Consider the following 23,881-nt stretch of genomic DNA (forward strand, 5'->3'; position numbering starts at 1 on the left):
ATCCAGCTCTCCACCTTGTTTCTACCCAGCGGCAGCGCTGAGCTCTCACTTAACTGTTAAGTAGTTAACATTTATAGTCCTAAAATTGACCCTTTGAAGGCAACCAAGAGGCTGATATGGCCCCCGGTGAAAATGAGTTTGACAACCCTGGTTTAGAGAGTAAACTGGGAGCAGGGAGACCAATGGGGAGGCTCTGCAAATACTCACATGAAATATTTAGTTGAAAATATGAAATATGGCGTCTAGGTCTAGGATGATACTGAGAAGGCATTGAATCCTACATTTCAAAGGTAAAACTAAATAGATTTTCTGACAGATTCTATGTGGGGTGAAGGTGGAATCGAGGACTTGAGTATCTTTAAGAACTGAGTTGCCCAGAGATGGAGACTAGAGGGAGATCTAGGTGAGAAAAATCAGCTCTCTTAAAATCAGTATAATCTTGCCCTGGCTGGTTTGGCTCAGTGGATTCTGCACCAGCCTGCAAACTGAAAAATATCAAGTACAAAATCAAGGCCCCCTCAAAACTCTGAAAATCTGCTGCTAAATAAACCACTCACGGCATTGATTATTTCCTCACCTAAACCCATGTGTTTAGGTTGGTTTTGTTTTCAAGTGGAGAAATGATTTGAGGCTTAAGCAGGTTTAGCATAAGCACTACGTGCAAACTATTCAGAGCACGCTATCAACCCATGAGGAAAAAGGTCACGCAGAGGTCCACAGGCCCTAGAGGAAGGTGACCTGGGCTTGCTGCCATTCCAGAATGACCTCCACCTCAAAGCAGTCAAGCTTGTTTCCTCACCCATAAGCAGGCGTGTCCAACCTGTGGCCCAGGATGGCTACAAATTCAGCCCAACACAAATTATTTACATAAAACAAACTTTTTGGTAACTACATGTCACGTTATTTAATGGGTGGCCCAGAAATGCCAAAAGGTTGGACACCTGGACTGTAGAGGACTACTGAGCCTAAGCATTCTACAAATGGGCATGTTCTCATTTTCTTTAGCCTTGTATGAGGATGCTTTCTGGTTGCAAGTGAAAAAAGTGAAGTCCAATTAGCTTAACTGAAGTTGGTTTTAATGACTGGGAAGCTCAGGCTGAAAACAACTTAAAAGATCTAGGCATTCAAATGTGAAGGTTGTGCTGACTTTCCTTGTGTGGTTAAGAATTTCCTCCCCAAAAACAACAGAATGAAAAAAATAAAAAGAATTTTTTCCTGTAGTGGTGGTGATGAGATCCCTGCAGACGACTTTTCCGACCTCCAGAGACAAACATTTCGTATCTTGAAGTACCCTACCCCACCCTAAACAAAATTGTGGGTGGGGGTTGGGGATGGTGGCCCTTCCCAGCAGCCCCATCTGGAAGACCTGGAACTGGCTGTCACCTACTGCAAGGGAGCATGCCGCTGGACAGACCAGAAGACTTCACTAGTCTAAGGGCAGATTCCTTTGCTGACATGCATGCCGTTTTTTTTTTTTTTAAATTAACCAAATTTCAAAATATCCCGTCAAATTTATGTAACTAAAAGATACTTTTAACTAGTAGACATACTGTGTATTAGAAACTAAACCATTTAAATATAGGCACACCGCAAGTTTATTATGCTTTGTTTTATTGTACTTCAGATATTTTACAGATCGAAGACAAGACCCTCCACCACCAAAGATTGCAGTTCAGTGCAGTGCTGGGGAACCAATCCACAGTACTGAGGTCTGCATGTGTACAACAAATCCTAACTTATCCATAACTAAAAAAAATAAAGCTTTCACCACTTGAACTGATTTGAAATATTTGAGCTTTTTGTCCTCTGATTAAATTTGGCTAATTGCTATACCTTACTTGAACTGTTTCTAAAAATGTGTACCCATGCCTTTTACATTAAGGTGTATCATTTCATTAGAAACCTTAATTGAATGGTAGTGCATTTCATATATAAAAAACATCCTCTCGCCGAGATTTCTCAAGCCTATGCTTCCAAGGGACGGAATGGCCACTTAAACGTATCCTGTAGTACTTCCCATACCCACTTTTGCTTTTAATCCTCCAACATACACAATTCTCTTTCCTATCTGAAGGCTACTTGTCAGGCCTGTTTCAGCTTTCAATTTCAGAACTGGGAAAACTTAAAAGACCATAAAAACTTGAATCATTTGTGGAGACATTGGCGTAATTAATGTTGTCACCCTTTAAAACGTTGTGTATGTATGCTTTAGGACGGAAGAAAGTACCCATGATTACCAAAAAATATTTCCAGAGATCATGGATCAGGAACTAAGTTGAGCGTTTTGGTCCAATTTTACATATAACCAACACACTCAATGAGGGTGGGTATTATGTCCATTTACACACAAAAAGTTAGAAACATTTTAAATCTGGACAGAATTTAGGGCAGGGAAATTTGACTGGATTATTTTCATTAACATCAGTGAAATTCAACATTCTCTACATGGGCAGCAAATCACACCTGTATACACAGTACTTGTGACTATCATCAAATCACATTGAATTACTGTTGCCAAGCATCTCAAAATACCATTTATGTATCACTTTAAATTAGACTCAGCACTAGTCCCCTCTCATGTTTTAAGGTACACCTTACTAAATCGAACTATTTTTGTATGTTCGAATCTATATATTTAATGCATATGAAACCAACATTTTAAGGGGTCAGCTGACATCACCAAACTGCCAAAGGACAGTGTGGCATAGAAAAAAACTTGCTCAAGCTCACACAACTAAAGTTCTGCTTTAAATTTTTCACGGATAGGCAAAACCTAATTGCATTTCCCCCCCGTACCTATTAAAGGTGTAAAAGTTAACAGATTAAACCCAAATAGGCCACCCAACACAAGATCATGAATTTGGAACATTTTTTGTGATGTATTGCAATGTTAACATATGCAGAAACCAAACAGGTTGGACACCCTTGTAAAGGATTGTACTCAACATTTGACAGACTGCATGGACTAATTTTATAAATTCCCTTGTAATCTTCAGATATGGCTAACATTTGTAAAATACTTCCCATCCCTGAAAAGCCCTTTAACTACTCTTTGTAATGACTCCAATGAAATCAAACCATCTTTAAGTATTTTAAAGCTGTCAATACCCTTACACATAAAATCACTTTCCAGGATGGATGAATTGAACAAAAAAAGAACTCCAACAGTGTGGTGGTTTTGAGGGGAGAGGTGTGCATGGAAATTGAAGAGGATATATGGGGGATAAGTGGTAATGGGAAAATGCAATAAAAAAGCTGTTGCGTATCCATTATTTACCAATAAATTTTAGAAGTCAAATATAGGCCAATTCCTATTTCCTTACTAGTTTTCAGTACTGTCCCCATTTAGCTTGAATCTCAACACACCTTTGCCATTTTACCTGTATCTGAAAATGTGATAGGCAATTAAGTATTACCTTATTCCCCCAACCCCTTGGCACTTTCAATTTTACATCATGTCAACTTCATGTACTACCAGGACCCACTTTAACACTAATCCCCAAAAACCTGGTCTGTGATGAGTACATGTAGAATTCTAATTTATTTTGTCCAAACATTTATTCTGCTGGAAATCAAATCCTGAGTTTTGGACTTCAGGTATTAAACTGGAATTATAAGGTACAGCTGCATATGAAATCCCTGCCTACAGACATTTTAATACTTCATCATGTGTTGCAATCCTGTTAACATCGTCTCCACACGGCTGCTGTTCAAATTGTTTCACTTACCATGATCGTAACAACCCTTAATGCTGAGAATACATACTTTCATTTTTCTCATTTATCAAAACCCCACCTCACAAACTTACCAAATTTTAATTGCCATTATCTTTAAATTGCAGTATGTTGCCCAACCCACCCTTACAGCACAAAAATTCACTGCCTTAAAAAAAAACAAAACAAAACCCAGTACTTCGAACATCTGGATGGAATCCCCTTTCATCCCTCTCCCAAATCATTTTTCTACCTGGCTCAAATGTCTTTTTAAATTTTTTTTGACATTGCAATTATCCTTAACTACATGTTTCCCACCAGCATCTCATACATTCTTTTAAAAGGCTTAAATCCTTAATTGGCAGTAAGCTCTAAAGGTACTTTTCCATGCTGATTTCCTAGGTCAATGTTTTCTACTGAACAGAATCCACTTTTAAAATTGACACGTAAAGGCTCATTCCTTCTGTTTCCTATTATTTTATTACTCATTAGTAAACTATGTCATATTCACCTATACCATTTAAGTCAAATGAACAATGTGAAGGAACAACACACACATTTCTAAAAATATTTTAATGAAAAAGTTATCTTTCTGTAAACATTTCAGTATCCTACAAACGAAACATTTGAATCCATTACAGACCACCTCTTACGTCTTTAAAATCAGAAAACATTGAAATTTAAAACTGTGAATACTATATATAGCTAACAATTCTTACATTACCCCGTACATTAGCATGCTTATTTCCCTATTTCATGACATCAAATTGTGACTTCTATAGCTGAAACTCTTAAAACCAAGTTATCTCGATTGTTTTAGTTCCTTAATGGTCTCAATCACCAAAGTTTCTTCTTTAGGACAGGTGGAAGTGCTTTTTTAAAAAAGTGTAGTGTAGAGCAGTAACCTCTGAGTTGCTTTGACAAAACCAGTTAAGTTGCCTGGACCATTTCCCTTATGAATTTCCTATTTTGTTTACCAGTACCATGACTAAAAAGCATCATATTTTTTTCATAAATGACAGTGTAACTGCGTTTAAATTAAATCACTTTATTTCATAAAGAAATGAGATGAGACTGAAAATAACAATGCCTTTAAAAAATGTTTTCTTTAGGAAATTTTACCCCACTAAAACTGTTTATAAAAGAAAATTTGTTTAATTACCCTGTTCCACACTTCCAATTCTACAGTGACTGTGTGGAAACTCAGTCCCCATTTAGATAAACAGACACAACCAGTCACTCTGTGAGAATAAACTCTGGCAAACTCACTCCTGGTTTAAGAATCTTATTATAATTCAGATGCTAGTTTTGACACCCCTCAATTTTTTTTTGAAGTGAATTAACAGCAGATCTCAATTTTTGACAAGCCTTTTTTGGGCAGCAATAACCCTTATGAAATCAGAATCTAATGTGAATAAGTTTAATTTGTTCTTTGGAAAGTTTGTCTTTTAAAAAGGAGTGTATGGTGTAATTAGGCCCCCAGTGCCCCTGCTGATCAGGTTAAATGACATTAAAAACACACCACACCACACACACAACACACACACACACACAAATATCTATCCTTTAGTCCAAGTAACTCCCTGATTTGATATTCAAGAGAACTTATATGTGAAATCACTTAATGGAGACTATTTGGTACTTTTACCTGGGAATTTAAAGTTCACTCCAAGGTGTTTTTCCTAAACAAGGATTGGCAGCTTTGTTAGTGTCTGTTATACTAAGTCATGCTTTACTACAAAAACCCTGCAAAATCTAAGGTGACTTACTCTCTTCTTTCTCATCAAAAACTTACTTTACCCTAAAGACACCAATGATGGAGTTCTGTACATGGGGCCACATCTCATTCAACATGAACATCATCTGGTTATTACAGGGAAAAATTTTAAAACTGTTTAAAACATTTAGGATGTGGTTCCAAAATGAAGTCTGAGCTGAACAGCTTTGCTAATGTACCTAACAGTTTTAAGTGTATAATGGAAATTTGTAGGGAAACAAATGGTGTCATCAGGTTTTACTGTGAGCTACAAACCTTACCCAGCCAGAAACCTTCGTATTTAAGATGGTAGGAAAGACATTCCTCATTTAGGCAAGTAGGGTTCTCATTCAACCTGCAAATCAAAAAGATTACTCTTACCTTGCTTTACAAAAAAGTACTCTTTAATTAGTGAAAAAATTCAAATTCAAGCCTTACCTAATGCTTATTGCCCTTCCTTGCAGGTCTAAATGCTAGACCTACTGACTGTGGCAACTATCTCTCATTGATGTTCCAAAAGGCGAAGAGCTCCTTCCTGCTAGACTTTCTTCGATATTTCAGTTGTAATAAGCAGATTTAACTAGCTTTTGGAAAGTCGCTCACTATCACCATAGTATCTTATGCCTTCACTTCTCTGTAGTTGAAGCTCTTGCTGCTGCTCTTGTCATTCTTTATTTATGCTGACTTGTCCATACTCAAAGGCTGCTGAAGTCCTGTCTTAGTGATACTCCTTTGATCCACACTGTGCCTTAAAAAGCCACATCTTAGGTCCTTTATAAGCTGGTTTAAATCGCTCTCCTCATGGCTTACTTTTCCACACTGTTCACAACGCAACTAAGCTAATACAACTTATAACAGGGTCACATACACAATTTCACCTGCTTATAGGTTGCAAACATCAACTTACTGAAAATATTTTCACTATTAAACTAAATTCCAGAACACAGAAAGTTCGTTAATGGTACAATTGACTTCATATGCCATTCAGGATACGTCAAGTTGTCGCAAACAATTCCACAAACACAGAAATAAGAAATGTTAACCTCCCCCCATTCCTTCAACCTGTATTGTATGAAAAAAGAACTTGAGACAATTTAGCTCAATTTTAATAAAATCTTTCCAAGCATTATTCTGACCAGGTACCCAGGTTTAAGTTATAAACATTGACAGTGCTCCAGTTATAATAAACCACACTTGCAGTTGTGAAAGACTTAACCATTTTCTATTATTTGCCTATTTTCTATGCTGCTTATCACAATTCGTCCATTAACAATGGCATGTTGTCTGTTACATTTATTGGTTTGCGATGTGTTTCTGGAAAACTGTAGTATCTCTGTGAAGACCGATTTCCATGCTGGCATTGCATGCATCCAAATATTAATGCACAGAGGCCACAGAATTAGAGCAACAAGAGAGCATATGCAACACTAGCACGCCCCATTCCCCTTTTTATTGCTTCTTTGCTTGGTACTTCTTAAAACAAAATAAGAACCTGAATTCAATATGTTCAACTGCCAAAGAAATAACAACAGCAGGGCACATACTGAGGGCTTGAATGAAATTTTAAGCACTAGGCTGGCGCAAAACAGGTAGACCATTGATGTTTATATATATATGTACGACCTTATTATCTAAAGATCTTCTCTCCCACGGTCTTCCAAACAAATTACCTTATATCAATCAACATGGTTAGGTTCAAGCATACACATAGAGTAACAGTGTTTTCTTTGGGATTTTGAATAGAACTCAAGACAATCCAAATTTAAATTCAGGCCTTTGGAAAGTTGAAAGTTTACACTAAAGCAACTGTGGTTACACTTCTGCATTAAGTCATGTGTGTCAGTTTTATCTAGACTGTCCTTTGTTTCCATCCAGTAAAATGTAGAGGGTACAACAGGAAAGCATGCCAGCCAGTTAAGGGTTCAACAACGCGTGATTTTTATTCTCTTGCTTTGAGAGTTGTATCAAAAAAATATATATTAAACCAAGGAAAATAACTGAAGATTCATGGGCCCTCTTGTGCTTTAAAAAGGAAAAAAGGTAGCCACCAATTTGCTCAAATACAGCCGGCTTAGTGGTCCTGTATTTTGAGAAGTTTTTAAGAATGACTTTTAATGGAGGAAAGGAAAAACATCCACTACCTCTTTGCAAAATTAAAACAGAGGGCAGTAGACATCTTTACACCCAAACAAACTATGGCAGCAGTTCACATGTGACCAAGGTGAATGTAGAATGGAGATGTTCTAAACACGGCTAGGACCTCTCAGCAAAGCTAACATACTAAAGTCATGATTACATTTTTTGGGGGAAAAAAATGCACAAACCAAATAGGAATTTTGAGATTTTTTTCATTTGAAGGTAAACCTTAATGCTATTAAAGTCACAAATATGCTAATTTAAATACACAATTCTATTTATCTAAAACACACAATGCAAACATACAAATATCTATTCTCTCCACATGTCAGAGCCCATTCATTTCATGGTTTGGAAATGGGGAGAATAGATTCCCCTTAAACTGCAGTCAGCAGGTGTTTCTTTACAGTTAACTTTAGCAAAATTCATACAAAATAGTGATTAACAATGGTCTTCTTTACTTGTTAACTCACAAGGAAACCCTTCAAAACTGCATTTGTAAAGTTTTCTGTACTAAAAATGTAGAAAAACTGAACTACACAAATATTGAAAAGTTAAAAATTCCTTAATTTTTATTCCTGGTACCACTACCACAATTTACAGGGCAATATACCTGATGTAATGAAAAGAAAAAGAAAAAACAAAGCTACAACAGATAAAAGACCTCAGGAATGTACATCTAATTGACACTACATTGCATTAATCAATAGCTGCCACTTTTTGCAAACTGTGGCTATGACAGTCCGAACAAGAAGGGTTTCCTGTTTAAGCTGCAGTAACTTTTCTGACTATGGATCATCGCTCCTTCTGTGGCAGATTTTACAGTTCCTCTAACGCATTTGGGACGACTGTCTCAAAGTAACCTGCAGCTTTCCTGACAACTCCTCGCTCCTCTCTCCTGCTAAGAACTGTAGCCTGTTGAATAATACAGGATAAAAAAATTATTACACTCAGTGAACAGTTTCACATACGTTTTTATCATCATAATAAAAATTTAAAAGATACCTACCCTTTTCTGCTGAGTTTTTAGAACCTTCTGCTACCATATCCACCACTTCCACCACCAGATCCATAACCACCTGGAAATATACATGTAGAGAATTTTAAAAGAAATATATGTGACCTTATAAATCTAAAAGAGTTACAAAGAATTTTGATGGAAAAAAAATTACTTACCACCATAGGGGCTGCCCGAGCTTCTTCCACCAAACACTGCCTCCCCCCTTCATGGGTCCATAATTTGACTGCTGTTGTCCGCTATAATTTCCAAAATCATTATAGTTCCCACCACCACCACCGTAGTTACCTGAAATTACAAAGTTTTAAATTGTGGTTGACTAATACAATAATTATTTCCCTCTTCTATATGTACATCATCTTAACAATCATGGCAGCATCCTCTACAACACTTACACGCAAACCTTTGAAAAGAGACTTTACAGAGCTACCAAACTCCTCACCAGAGGCCCTCTAGTAAAACTCACACATTGGTAAGAAAGAGTGGAGGTGGTCCCAAGAGCATTTATCTAGACAACTGTCAAATTTTGCTTGATTCTACACTCCACTACACATTCTCTCCTTCATACCACCTAATGGCATCAAATTGTCAGTTTCATTCACTTTAATTTTGATGCAATATAACTTTTTAAATCAGTGACAGAAGGTATTCTAAGGTAACAGTTAATACACTCCAAAACTCTGTGCATTCGTAACAAAACTCTTCAACGAGTATCAGAGTAATGATGCAGTCTTCCTTATAATTTGTACGACACATTCAGATTCAAAGTACGCTCATCAATTAGACCCAGTTGACATCCCATTCATTTTAACAATTTTCTGCTCCATCTGCCCAGTTTAGAGGTGCCCAGAGCTAGGTAAAATTCTGGCAATAAATACATTACCAATAAATGTTCATTCCAAGTACAAAATGAATAGTTTAATACACTGTATCAGTTTACTAAATAACAAGCACATTAAGAAAATTCAGTTTAATTATCTATGGACTGAGCTTCCTCTAATTTTACACAACACAAAATTTGACCAAATGCTACATTTGAACACTTTTAAACATCTGTAATATAACTATATAAATTAAGACTTAAAACAAGTGAAAACTTACCACCAAAATTTCCCCCTTCATTGTAACCGTCATATCCACCACCACCACCATATCCACCACCTTGGTTTCCATATCCCGGTCCACCACCATAGCCTCCTCTACTACTGTAACCAGGTCCACTGCCATAGTTGCCACCTTAAAAAAAAAAAAAAAAAAAAAAAAGGGGGAGAGAGAGAGAGGGAGGGAGGGAAAAGGGTCATATACACAAAACAAATGTATAGAAAGTACAGTTATTAAACTACATAGTTTATATTACATTTAAGCCACTGGAAAGTAAGCCCATTAACTGATTTAGCACTTAAAGCCTGATAACAGAACCAAGAATCTGGGCTAGTTAACAATTTAAAATAAATGCTGAAATATATTTTGATATTAAATTTTTTCAATTCACTAAGGAAAGTAAACAGTCTCCTGAGATATAACAGCAGCTTGATTAACTAGTATAATAAACTTAATCAGCCAAAAATAATTAGCTAATGTTAAACCTTTAAAGGAAAAAAGTCATCGCCTACATTAGTTCAGAAGCATACTTTAACCATTAAGCAATTCAAGTTCTGACTGAAATTAGAAAAATTAAAATACTTAATTTTCAACAGAGCATAGGAAACAAAGTCAAAGTATCAGTTTTAAAAAAACTTACCATCACCTCCAAATCCATTATATCCACCATCACCTCCTCCATAACTACCTCTGCTGCCACCTCCACCATAGCCTCCTGAGAAAAATCAAGGTATGAGTTACAAGTATAACCGAATGTTACACTAAATTACAATAAATTTTAGGCAGACACATACTCAGACCTAAGATAACCACCCTACCTCTTCCACCAAAGTTTCCACCACGGCCAAAGTTACCTCCACCACCTCCAAAGTTTCCTCCACGACCCATAAAGTTTCCAGATCCACCTCCACGGCCTTTAACACAGGTAAGAAAAATCTTTAAGAATCTTATAAACACAACTCACGTTTACTATTAAAGTACATATGGTACTACTCACCTCTCTGTGATCCAGCAGACTGCATTTCTTGTTTAGAAAGGGCCTTTTTCACTTCACAATTATGCCCATTAATAGTGTGGTATTTCTGAACTAAATTTTTTTGAATCAAACAAACAAAAGTTATTTGATGTTTGAAAAAGCAAATATAAACGATATCCTTCAGCACTATGTAACATTAAAATAGTATCAAGAAGGTAGTGAATTCTGAGTGTGGATGAGGGAATGCTCTGGGATGTTAATGTTTATTTTTGATCTGGATGCTGACTACACAAAAGTGTACTCATTCACAAAATTGGAACCATATACTTTATATGCCATTATGCATATAATGCAATATTATAGAGTAGAAAAAGCCCATTTAGAGTAGAAAAGGCCACTTCTTCTTATTAAAATTCCTACTTACCAACAATTTTATCAACTGTATCATGATCATCAAAGTTACAAAAGCAAATCCTCTTTTTTTCCCACTCTGCCTATCTTCCATAACTTCTATGGTTTCAATCTTGCCATACTTTTCAAAGTAGTCTCTCAAATTATACTCTTCTGTATCTTCTTTAATACCACCAACAAAAATTTTCTTCACTGTTAGATGGGCACCAGGCTTTACAGAATCCTGTAAGTACAAAACATGTAAGAAACAAACACTCGAAACAATTTTTTACAACACTGTAACATGTTATACAATATGGAATTAAAATACCTCTCTAGAAACAGCTCTCTTTGGTTCCACTACACGCCCATCAACCTTGTGTGGTCGAGCACACATGGCTGCATCCACCTCCTCAACACAAGAGTAAGTGACAAAACCAAAGCCCCGGGAACGTTTTGTTTGGGGGTCTCTCATCACCTAGAAAATAAAAAATTTAAAGCATTGAAACACCCCCCCCACAAGTCCTCCACCCCTTTCTAGAATCTTTGTTTCTTAGTAACTTACCACACAATCTGTGAGAGTGCCCCATTTCTCAAAATGTTCTCTTAAACTATCATCTGTAGTTTCAAAGCTCAAACCACCAATAAAGAGTTTTCTCAACTGCTCTGGTTCCTTTGGATCGTGGCCCTAAGAAAACAAATCAATGCATTTTAATCATTTCTTTTAGTAGGTGAATTGCTAAGATGCACAAGTGTTTACTCCACTACAAATAAACTATCAAATTCTATAGCATTAATACTTTGTTCAGTTAAAAACTGGAAAAGGATCATACAAATCTCACCAGTTTATTAAAGGAATCAAAATACTGAGAAAACCTATAGTCAGCCTTTCAAATATCGGCACCACCTTCAACTAAAATGAGGTCCAAGGGAATCCTAGAATCAAAAGCCCCTTAATTTCAAGCCACAAAAGTGCCGGAGGACAGATTTCAGATGATGCTGAGAAACTGCTTTATGAGAAACCAAAGTGCTGTAGAAGCAGTGTTTCATCCATGCCATTTCTTTTCCTGTTCACCATTTAGCTTTAAACCACAAAACTGTGTGAGATACAACTTAAGTCTTGAGTGGAAAATTTAAAGAAAACCCAGAGTACAAGCAAGTCAATATTAAAATAGGCAATCCTATTTTAAAAAAGGCTAATCTCCCCCCCCAAAACAGACAAAAAAATCCATTGTTCTTGATGGTTTCCTGTAATCAATTTTTAACAGATTATGTGCAGTATAATTACCTATGTGCACTTGTATCACTTGGCAAAATTTTCACATATTTTATAGGATCACAAAAAAGGCAAACTGCAGTTAGAATTTATGCATGAAAAAATGTTTTTAGATGTGGCCTGAACAGTTACACAATTTAACCAGCTTTTTAATAAATTCCATAAATTGCCATTTAATCCATGCATTCACATAACGTTCATCCAAAATCTTTACATAAAGGGACTCATATTTACATTCTAATGTCTTCCTGTGTCTTCTAAAGGTACAGATCTTAAGGCACTTACTATGAAGAAACTGTCCCCTGCTAGAAAAAACCTTAAAAGATGAATAACCTAAAGCATTAATTCTCTTACTTTTTATCTTTTCAAGTCCCGGTTAAATGCATTTAATCGGCAACACCAAACTGACTTAACAAACAAACGAACCCAACCATACCCCACATAAAATTATCTCGAGCACATGAAAACTTCATCTGTGGTTGCAGTACTCTAAAACAAACACACAAGAAAGTATAGCCAGAACCGTGGGGAAAAGATAAAATTTTCAGCCCTGACCAGGAAACTCAGTTAGTTAGAGCACACCTCCCGATATACCAAGGTTGCAGGTTCAATCACCCGTCAGGGAACATACTACAATCAACCAACGAAAGCAACAGTAAGTGGAACAAATTGATGTTTCTCTCCCTCAAATCAATAAACAAAATTCAACCCTTGCTAGGTACCTCAGGAAGAGCATTTTCCCTATATGCCAACCCACGACTGTGGGCTCCATCGCTGGACAGAACGCACATTAAGACTCAACCAATGAATGCATAAATAAATGGAACAAATCGGTCTCTCCTTCCTCTAAAACCCGTAAAAACAATTTTCCTTCAAGCTCCCATTTTACCATGGGGCAAAGACATGTATAATTTTAAGCACTTTAACAAGAACAGATCAGTTAAGTATTACAAAACAGCAAACTTTTTAAAAATTGTATTTCAAGTGAACGCTGACAATTAAAATCTCGTCCTAAGTCTGTAAGGCCTACGCAAGCGCGAACAGAACTGCAGGAAAAGCACCGCGCCCTAAGATTCCAGGCCATTTGCGGCATTTTCTGCCAGGCCGCCTCCTCCTCCTTCCTTCCTTCCAATCCCGCGCTCTTTCCCAGCGGCAAAGCTAGGCGGCGGCCATTGCGGGCCAATGCGCCATTTCGTAACGCGGCAGCGGATCAATGTCAATGTGGCCGCCGCCCGCCTGCTCGCTCTCCCGGATGTGCCTGCTCGTCCCCTCCCCTCCCCCACCACCTCCTCTCAACCGCTCCCGCCCAGGCCCGCCATGCCTCCTTGGGCCTCAAATACGAGGCTACGCGGCGGGTGTGCCGGCTCCCCTCCCTGCTTCTCCCCAGCCACGCCGCACCTCCGAAAGGCCACCTGTGCAGCCAAAAGAGAAAACGAGGCGGGTGAGGGACCCCGAGGAGGCCTCAGAGGCGCGTTCCCCTCCCCCCCCACCACCCGCCTCAACGCAGAGCGCGGGACCGCCGACCAGTCCACCCGGCCTCCCCGCTCCCACCAAACCAGGCCCCCTACGCCGGCCACTACCCATCAACCCCCCCGCTCTCCCCCTAATACCTCCTCCCCCCGGCGGCGGCGGCGACGGCCGGAGTCGGGCTGGGGGCGACCGGGCGGCGGTTTTACCCTCCATTTGAGACCGGACTCGCCTCTTCCAACTCGAGTTCAATATGGGACCGAGAGGAAGAGGCGGAGCCAGACGTCACGTGACGCGCTTTCCGCGCGCGCCGCCGACCTAGTGGGGAGGGGCGACTTACGGGAGGGCGTGGCCAAATGGCGCGAAGAGGGACTGGATGAGCGGGTTGGCGGGCGGAGCGTGGGGGCGTGGCAGGCCGCGGGAGCGCGCGCTTCACCAACATCCCGTGCGGCGGCGCCGCCCTTTGCGTGGTTCGCGCCCTGGCGGCTTTAGGGACGTCAGCTTAAGTTCAGCCAATGGCGTGCGCACACGTCGAGAGAACTCCGCGTGACCGCGTGTCACCGGGAAAAAGGCCTTTCCTTTCTCCTCGCGCTTCATTCCCTTCCCCCACGTAGCCTTCTCGGACTGGGTATCCGAATTCATTCCAGCAAGAGTTCTTGTTTAACACTTAAGTTTTATCCTGGACTCTAAGGTTGCTAGAAACACTTAGGGGCCCTCGGCTTCTCCCTTGTTTTCAAAAATGTCGGGAACCAGTTCTGAGACTGCGGCGCCCACTCAGAGGGTCCGTACTTAAAAATCCCTTTGATACTTCTGTATGTGAATCGTGGGCTCGTTGGAAAGGCCTCAAAACGCGGCTGACATGCTGAAATTTTACCCTTAAAGAGCTGAGGCAGGACTGGTCGAGGTCAGTTCATTAGGTACTCACTGATCTCAAATCTGTTGGCACTAGTTTTTTAACATTTCCTAGATACTGTGGAAAGAGCTGAAGCAACTTTTGGGGGGCTTGAAATTTAGGGAATTGAATGATACACAAGACTTTAAAAGTAGGGTTGCCAGGTATGCTACCTATTGGCTAGTGATCTTTACCTTAATGGTTCTAATTGTGTTGTGAAGAGGAATAGATGAGATCAATTAGAGACTTAAAAACTAGAGATGTAATCCTTTATCCGCCTAAGTGATTTTAAATCATTTGTCCTTACTGAACTTCGGTTTTGTTTTTTAATGAAAATGGGGATAAGAGTGGGTAATCTCCAACACCTAAAACAGCCGTCAATCATTGGATCCAAGTCTAAACAAAGATGCTGATAAAAAGTTACAACAATTGACGAGTCTCCCTCGCCTGCTAAGAAATGCTTTGTATTTTAAGGTAAGCAGTCCATAGAAAGCTCCTATAAAACTGATCAGGTCTTCCCTTGGAAAGATTAGAAATTTAATCAATTACTTGTAAATTGTTTTTAGAACAGTTTGTGTTAAATGAGGTCTGTTTGGGCCTTGGAAAAGGGGAGCACAAAACTTGTTAAGACTTGTTAATGTTTATCTAGCACTGCTCAAGTGGAACAGGTGTTTCATTTGGCAGACATGAACAAAAAGGTACTTTGTTCCAGGGCAGAAACCAGTCACCAGTCCTTAATGCAACTTGGATGAAATAACTCTCCAAACTAGCTGCCTCCTGTTGCTCTGATTCCAGTATCACAAGCAAACTGTTATGTACTCTACTATTTAAGCACTTTTGATACCCAGCAACAATACTCAAGTCTGGGGAAATTTATACCCTTAAAGTCTCATTAGCCTATTACAGCTTGGGCCCTTGACCCGTGTGGCTCAGTGGGTTGGAACTGTTGTCCCTTAAACTGAAAGGTCTCTGGTTCGATCGCAGGTCAAGACACATGCACGGGTTGTGGGTTTGATCCCCAGTGGGGATAGGAATGAGAGAGGTCAACGCATTGATGTTTCCTTCTGGAATGGATGGTTTCTCTCTTTCTCCCTCCTTTCTTCACTCTCTAAAAGCAATGAAGGAAAAAGGGGGGTGGCTCAGTGGATTGAGCACCAGTCTGTGAACTGAAAGGTCGCTTGTTTGATTCCTAGTCAGGGCACATGTGTGGTTTGTGGGCAACTGATCCGTGTTTCTCTCCCTCACTTTCTCCCTTCCCCCCCTCTAAAATTAAATAAATAAAATCTTTTAAAAAATGTCACACACATCAAGTCTTCATGAGTTCGATCACTATGAAGTAGTCACAGATAACTTGATTTCTGATTTAGTTCTGAGTATGTAGAAACAAGTTAAAGACCTTAGGAAGTTGGTATTCACATCAAAGTACCCAGTGAGAAACTGTAAATGTGATCATGAAAAACTGATCACATGGCTTCACATTATGGCATGTTGTGTTTTCTAATGAATTATTTTTAATCTATAACTTCTGTTATTCTTTCTTCTTTGAATTGTATTAAATTCTTATATTACTTTGAGAAATGATGGGGAATGGGATACTAAGTACTTCTATCCAGGAACACGCTATGTCAGTCTATATTCAGATCTTTTGTCCTTCAGTAAAATATGGATTCCTCCCTTTGGATTCATCCAAATTTATTGTTCATCCAGACTCTGTGGTTTTTAGACATTAGCTATTTTTCCTGCTTTTTTCTAAGTTTATCCGCAGTTCTGTGGCCACATAGTATCTCATACAATATCCTTGCTGGAGTTCTTGACCCTGTTGAACGCAAACTTGATCCTCAACTGCTGTCTATCCTTGTAGCCCTGGCTGTCTTGGAAATGTGTGTGTGTGTGAGAGAGAGAGAGAGAGAGAGGATGTGGGGTGGGGAGCAAGGGACAAGGATTTTTTTTTTTTAAGATTTTATTTATTCTTTTTAGGGAGGGAAGGAAGGGAGAGAGAGAGAGAGAGAGAGAGAGAAACATCAATGTGCAGTTGCTGGGGGTTATGGCCTGCAACCCAGGAATGTACCCTGGCTGGGAATCGAACCTGGGGACACTTTGGTTCCCAGCCCGCGCTCGGATCCACTGCGCTACGCCAGCCAGGGCTGGGACAAGGATCTTAAGGTAGGATGGAGTGGCAGACAGATTTATAAATAACCTGTATTAGGCCCTGTCGACTTCTTTCAATGTCACAGCACACACAGAAAACAATTTTTGTGCAGCACATGAAGTTACATAACGAGATTGGAGGCATCTAAATGATGGTTGGGTTAAAAACAGTTCATAACATTTCCTTTAAATTAGATAATTATGCTAAATAAAATACAATGCATTTTAAAATAAAATAGAATGTATTAGAGAAGATACTAAAATTACATTGAATAAAACTTTCAAATAAAAAATTTTCCACATTTTTTTAATGATCATCTTGAACTTGTTCCTATGAATATATTTTGATATTAGGTTTATAGTTTGAATGGCTTTATGCAGTTTCCGATCTCAACTTTTTAATGATAAACTCATATTCTGAATAGTAATGATCAGTGAGGGACTGATCACATATGTAGGTAATGAAATATTTAAAACCATATTGTTTTAATTCAATGATTAAATGATTTTGAATACCATCTTTCAAAATTTACAACTGTAGTTACATTTAAGAATAACAAACTCTTCCTTTTCCTTTATTGACAAATGTAATGTTGCAATTTCATAGGATAATGCAAATGGATACCAAACCCAATAATACATTTTTATATCAAGATTTCCACCATGAAACTGTAGCTTTGAGAACATGTATGTATTGTCAACAGCTAGTCTGAGGGCCATTAAAAGAGTGCATGCCACAAGGGGATAGAAATAGCCACTATATGTAAAGACAAATAATTAAGGGCATTCCCTGGAGCTGAGCCCACCAGAAACCCCACTCAGTCGAGGCTCCTCTCTCAGCCCCTGACAGATTACTCCTGGAGCTGTATGTTGTCCCCCTTGGGCACATAGAACACAAACTTGTGCATTGGCTCCATAATGTCTGGTCCATGCTGGGCCTTGCAGATACATGCCCATGTGGCAGGCATCCTCGGCCATGCACAGACAGCAGAATTTTAAGTATTGGTTGTTGTTTACAGTGGTTGGCATACACCCAGACTGCTCGGCACTGCTGCCCTGAGGAACCCTAAACAAAGCTGCTCATGGACAATGGTACTGGCCCAGGGGTCTCTGGCTGCCCCTGACCCCTCCTCTCACCTGCCCCAGTGCTGGAGGGGTCAATCTCTCACCCATATTCAGGACATTAGCATGCCGTAGTCCACTAGTTAAGAAGCACTGTCTGGATTATATGCTTCACCTTATGAATGAGGAAGCTATAACACAAATCAAAGGAACTGATTTTTTCCAAGATTAATAGCAAATTATGGCAGATTCAGAACTAGAAGAAAAAGAATAGAAATTGGATGAAAATAGTTTGGACAAGAGGATAGTAATTTTTAGAAGGGAAAAATTGTAATAGGCTATAAACTTTGTTATTTGCCACTATATTCAGAATATGCCAATAACTTTATTTTTCTAAAATCTTGTTTTTTTAAATGAGTATATCCTATTGCATGGATTTGATCTTCGTATATATTCTTTTATATCTCCTTCTATGCCTAATCAATGTTTTAAGTATGTATGAACATGTATATATAGCCATATTGGTTTTATTTATACAAAAATATATGAAACTATCCAGAATGATTCTGAAATTTCCTTTTACTTCCATTTCATAAACTATTCATTCATTGAACTCTTACTATGTGCTTAGCAATGCTGGGTCCTGGAAATTATCATAGTCACTTACATTATTAAACACTTAATATGTGTCTTATACTGTTCTGTGTTCCTTATGTCCCTGATCTCATTTAACTCCCCTAACAACCTTAGGGATAGATCCTGTTATTCTCATTTTTTTAGGTGATATTAAAAGGGAAATCCTCAGGCCCAATATGGTATCTCTTTATGCCAAAAGCCCATGATACCAACCCTAAATTTAATACTTAAGTATTTAAGGGTTTCAGCCTCTCCTTGGAGTAGAATTTAAAACCAGTCTGGAATTTCCTGATCCACACAGTGAGGTGATCTGCCTGATGAGACCCTCCTGCCTCTCTTGAAGATAATCCTCGAAGATAGTCCTTGCCTGGGATAATCCACCGTTAACTTCTTAGTCCTGACCTCTTTCTGCCTCTGAAAACTTTCCATTTTGTACATCTCCTAGGAGCACCCATATAGTTGCCAGAAAGCCAATCAGATTAGAATGAATTTTGTTTGAGTAAACTAGAATTTTGGGAAGTTGAATAAATTTACGGAGGTCATATAGGTCACACAACAAAGAAACTGAATGGTATGCCATAGCTAGCCGTGTTTACATTTTAATATTCTTGAAAGTAACAACCTTTTCTTATAACATCTTTTTGTCATGCATCTGCATATTCACTACCTTTTTTCATCATGTCTGCAGAAACTGCTACAGTGCCTGGATTGCAGTAGGCAATTTGTGTATTTGTTGTTGAATAAATGACGTGAATGAATGATGAATGAAATGTTTGGAGTTCCCTGCAGTGCCCTCCATGTTCTACTGTGTAGTAAGTATGTGAGCCTAGGTAAAATGAAAATTCAGGGCCCTTGTTCAAGAATTTCAAGACACTGACTCAGAGCATTGAGCCAACGCCAGGACGCTGCTGAGCGCAGCACCCTGTGTGACTGCCAAGGCTGTATGCCCACGAAGCTGGCCCTGGGGCCTAGAGTAGTGCTCTGCTTAGAGGAGGCTCTCGGTCTCTTTTGAGAAATGTATTCATTTGTCATTGAATGGTTCATCTCCACTTCCTCATCAGTCACCCATTTCTTAAGTTCAAAATTTAGTTTCTGCCCCAGGCTATGGAAATTTTTTCTCCAAAGTCACAAATGATTATCTAACTCAAATTTTATTTTCCTATTCTCTTAATCCTCCTGTCTCAGTCAGTTGTGCTGCTTTAACAAAATAGTACGTCCTGGGTGAACATCTATTCCTCACAGGTCTGCAGATGGGGAAGTCTACCAGGGTGCCAGCATGGTTGGTTTCTGGTGAGAGTCCTCTTCCTGGTTTACTTGCTGTGTGCCCATGTGACAGAGAGAGCACTAGCTAGCTCTTGTGCTTCCTCTTCTAAGGACACAAATCCCATCATGGGGGCTCTCCCTTCATGAATTTACTACCTCCTTAGAGGCTTCATCTGCAGGTACTATCACATTGGGATTACAGTTTCAATGTGCACATTTGGGGAGACACAAAAATGTAGTTCATAACAGCTTCCTAACCCAGGGATTGACATTACTGCCCACCCCTCCACTTTGGTTATCTCTCCTCCCTAGTCTTTACTAAGGACAATTGGCTCTCCCCTTCAGTGTTATCTCTGCTTCCTTCTGGATCCTTCTCTCTTTCGTTTCCTCTGCCCTCTGTTTCCTTATATAAGGCTTTGTAACATTGAAGTTTTGAACTTTCTGAAGGAACTTTGCGAAATGCACCCATTGCTCATTGCTCATTGCTCCCTGGAGTGACTAATCTCCTGGGAAAGAAGGTGTGAGTGAAGTACATGCCTTAGAACCCACAGGGAACATTTGTATCTGGGAGGCTGAGGCAGCGATCCAGTCTGATTAGTGTATTGGGACAATGGAAAATCCCACATCCTTCTTCACACACCTATGCACCCACACACCAAATGGGTGGATGATTTAGAAGGTGAGGAGGTAATCTGGTACTGGAAGTATTGATGAGTCACATACAATGGCTGCTGTTTCTCAGAAAGGTCCCAGCCTGGATGTTTGAAAAGGCTAAAATTTTTGCACTCAGTCTTGACTTCCCTATATGTGCCACATCTTTTGAAAGTGAATGTCTGTTTTTGCCAGTCTAGCAATCTAGTTCCCTTCTGGTAATAGCACTCTGATTTTTCTTATGCAACCATCCATTTTTATTCTGATACCATATGTTTCAGGGGGACCTCATCTAGCCCCTGCCCAGAAGGGCAGCATTTCTTAGGTCTGGCTAATTAGAACATTGTATCTCTATAACTACAGCACATGGTTCAAGATTGGGTAAGAGACTTATTATTTACTGATTAATTTATTTACCCAACAAATACATATTGCTGTAGGGATTCAGAACAAGTCACCTTCAAGGTGTGCCTCTGTGGTATGTGGATTACTTGGCGCTAAAGGCAATAGAGACCCAATGGGCAAGAGAAACTTCTGCACCCCACTTCACTACCTAGAAGAAATTACATTAGAAGTCTTGCCCATAAGAGATATCAGAGATAACTTTTTGACCTATCCGTATGACAAGACAAACTACTAATTATTAAACATCTACTTTTCTTAATATCCTACAGTGACCTTCCTCCCCTCTGAGGACACAAAACACTTCACCTCATATACATATACACATATATGTGTATATATGTGTGTGTGTGTGTGTATGTATATATATATATATATATATATATATATATATATATCTCCATCCTCTGCTGCCAGCCACCCCCATGAGAATGTCTTCCAGACAGCACTGCAGCCCTCTGAGGGCTGGGGTGTAGTGACAGTCTACAAGAATGGCCCTCTCCCCAGCTCTGTTATACTTGCACCAAGTCTTACCAAGGCTTTCATGAGCAAACACAGCTAAAAACCTCAATAAATAAAGCAAAGTAAAAAATATAAAGGGAAAAAATAGATGATTAAAAAACAAAATCAATGAAATCAAAAAGTTTTAGCTTTTGAGTATTTTCAAAGTGATCTTAGTTATTCCCTCCCATTTATTCTCCCAGATGAACTTTAGAATCACCTTGTCAGGTTCCAAAAACAAATTCTAAAATACTGACTATAAAATTATAGGTGTGGGGAGAATTTACCTCTTTACCACCCTGGAATAGGAAACATGGATTATGTCTCATTTAGAAACTTGAACATATTTCCATGAAGAGGCAGCAGAAAAGAAGTGTTTGAAAATGCTCGAAAAAGGAAAATTGATGGATGGCATGAGCCCATAGAGGTGGGAGCAGAAGGACTCTTGGGTGCAGAGGGGAAGACTAGCTCTAGACTGGGGAGACGGTTGTCCCACTTGAGGATGAATACGATACCAAGTAAGGATGTAGGTAGGACCTCTGACCATCATTGCCTGTTGGCCTCTGGTCTCCCTGGTGAGTAGGAAACAAAGTTCTCTCTCTGTTGAGAGGGTTAGGGGTGGTGATCATTTGAAAAGCTGATATGAAAGAAATAATAAGGACCTCCAGAAACCCAGTTTGAGGTCTGGAAACCAAACACTGGGAGGCTTCACTCTTTTTAGCTGGGTAATCTCCAGCAGATCTCAGTAGACTGAGAGTGTGGACAAATAAGTCAGCCAATCAGTTTGGTCCAGGATTGTGGGGCGGAATAGGAGGTCTTGGGGATCAAGGGAATTGAGAGTGTTGGCAAGACTGGCCAAGGTGATGGATCATGAAGACCAGATAAAGAAGTGAAGACTATAATGGACTGGGAGGGAATTGAGCAATCAAGGGCCCAGATATTGAAAAAGAAGGGTTGAAATAACCCGACAACACAGCTAGGATCAAAGGTTGCTGTCAAGTGGGGTACCCGAGCGTAAGATGTTGGAGGTGGAGGAGTCCTCCCTGATGACCAGGTCCATGGGACTGGGCAGCTGACGTGCAGGGGAGATGGTGCCTCCGGCAGGGGAAGAGGGTCAGGGAAAGGGGAAGCCAGAGTGGTAGGTTGGGTGTAAAACTGGGACACTGGGCATTGCTGCTGCCTGTCACTACCAAAACCAAGAAGTAGAGACAAGGATCGAATCTTTGTGGCACTTTATTCAGATGCTGGTGGCCTGAGAAGACAGGCTATGTACCCTCAGAATTGTCTTCTCATCTCATCTCAAGCCAACCTCTTTATAAGGAGAAGAAAAGGGCAGGTAAGGGGGTTGGAAAAAAGGTTAATCGAATAAGTTGCAGTCCAGCAGTGAGTTTCCTAGCACTACTTTATCTGATGATTGAGGATTCTTTATCTGTGTCATGGAGTTCCCTTCCTGGAGCACAGTGGCTCAGATACCATCTCCCTGGCTTGCAGTGCTCTTCTGGAGCACTGGGGTTGAATTGCTTGTTGACCTCCCTTAGTCACATGGGTCATGCATTCCAGTTCCTGGAACAACAGGTATTAATCACTTTAGCCTATAAACTAAAGCTAAAACCTTTTTTAAAAATATTTTTTTAAATTTATTTTCTAGAGAGAGAAAAACATCGATTGGTTGTCTCTTGCACATCCCCAACCAGGAACCTGGCCCACAACCCAGGCATGTGCCCTGATTGGGAATTGAACTGGTGACCTTTAGATTAATGGGATGATGCCCAACCCAGTGAGCCACACTGGACATTAGATTTATCTCTGATGACAATAGGGCTTGGAGTAGAAAACTGCGCTGTATGCCACATTCTCAGTTAATACAGGGAAGTGAAAAAACATCTTCATGGCTAGGGATAAAATGCACAGAGAAAGAGGAATTTTTAAGGGATTTGATGCTGAGTAGTTGAAAGAAGATGGAAGATGAACTTTTGAGTCAGCAGAAGCAGCTCTTGATACATAGTAGCTGTGAAAATAATATTTTCTTTAAAGGGTTAAATGATATAATATGCATGAGTGTACTTACAACACAGTGCCTACTTGGCATTCTACTAAATGAAAGGGACTTGGAAAGCCTAGGGTCTTCCTTCAAAGGACGCCACAGCACAGTAGAGTGCTAGTATTGATCTCTGATCTGTTTAATTCATATCCCACCCAGCACAAACGGTGGGTAAACTGAAATAAACTAGGCCTAGATGGGCTAGGAACTGAGAAGCCAATGGTAAACTGTCAGCTCCAGTTCTACAGAGACAGGACAAATGGGATAGGGAAACTGAGGCAGATAGTTAAAAGGCCAAACAATTTATAGTCCAATAAATCACAAAATCCTATATTCCCTAACCAAGGACACTTAAGAGTAAATGGTTTAGCCCCTGGCTGGGTGGCTTGGTTAGTATCCTCCCGATATGCCAAGGTTGTGGGTTTGATCTCCCGTCTGGGCACATACAAGAA

At 39.6% G+C, this 23,881-nt stretch overlaps 1 protein-coding gene across 1 annotated transcript; it reads right to left on the bottom strand.

Moving 5' to 3' along the window:
* Window positions 1-8,443: 8,443 nt before the first annotated feature.
* Window positions 8,444-13,952, bottom strand: HNRNPA3 (heterogeneous nuclear ribonucleoprotein A3). The gene is given in 13 exon segments (XM_036023256.1): window positions 8,444-8,520; window positions 8,615-8,684; window positions 8,782-8,815; window positions 8,817-8,911; window positions 9,725-9,859; window positions 10,365-10,439; window positions 10,543-10,638; window positions 10,722-10,811; window positions 11,125-11,160; window positions 11,163-11,334; window positions 11,422-11,568; window positions 11,656-11,778; window positions 13,765-13,952. Coding segments are annotated over 12 exon segments (1,242 nt in total). The 5' UTR covers window positions 13,951-13,952; the 3' UTR covers window positions 8,444-8,520; window positions 8,615-8,631.
* Window positions 13,953-23,881: the final 9,929 nt, after the last annotated feature.

This window comes from Phyllostomus discolor, chromosome 4 (genome assembly GCF_004126475.2).
Source record: "Phyllostomus discolor isolate MPI-MPIP mPhyDis1 chromosome 4, mPhyDis1.pri.v3, whole genome shotgun sequence".
NCBI classification, from domain to species: Eukaryota; Metazoa; Chordata; class Mammalia; order Chiroptera; family Phyllostomidae; genus Phyllostomus; species Phyllostomus discolor.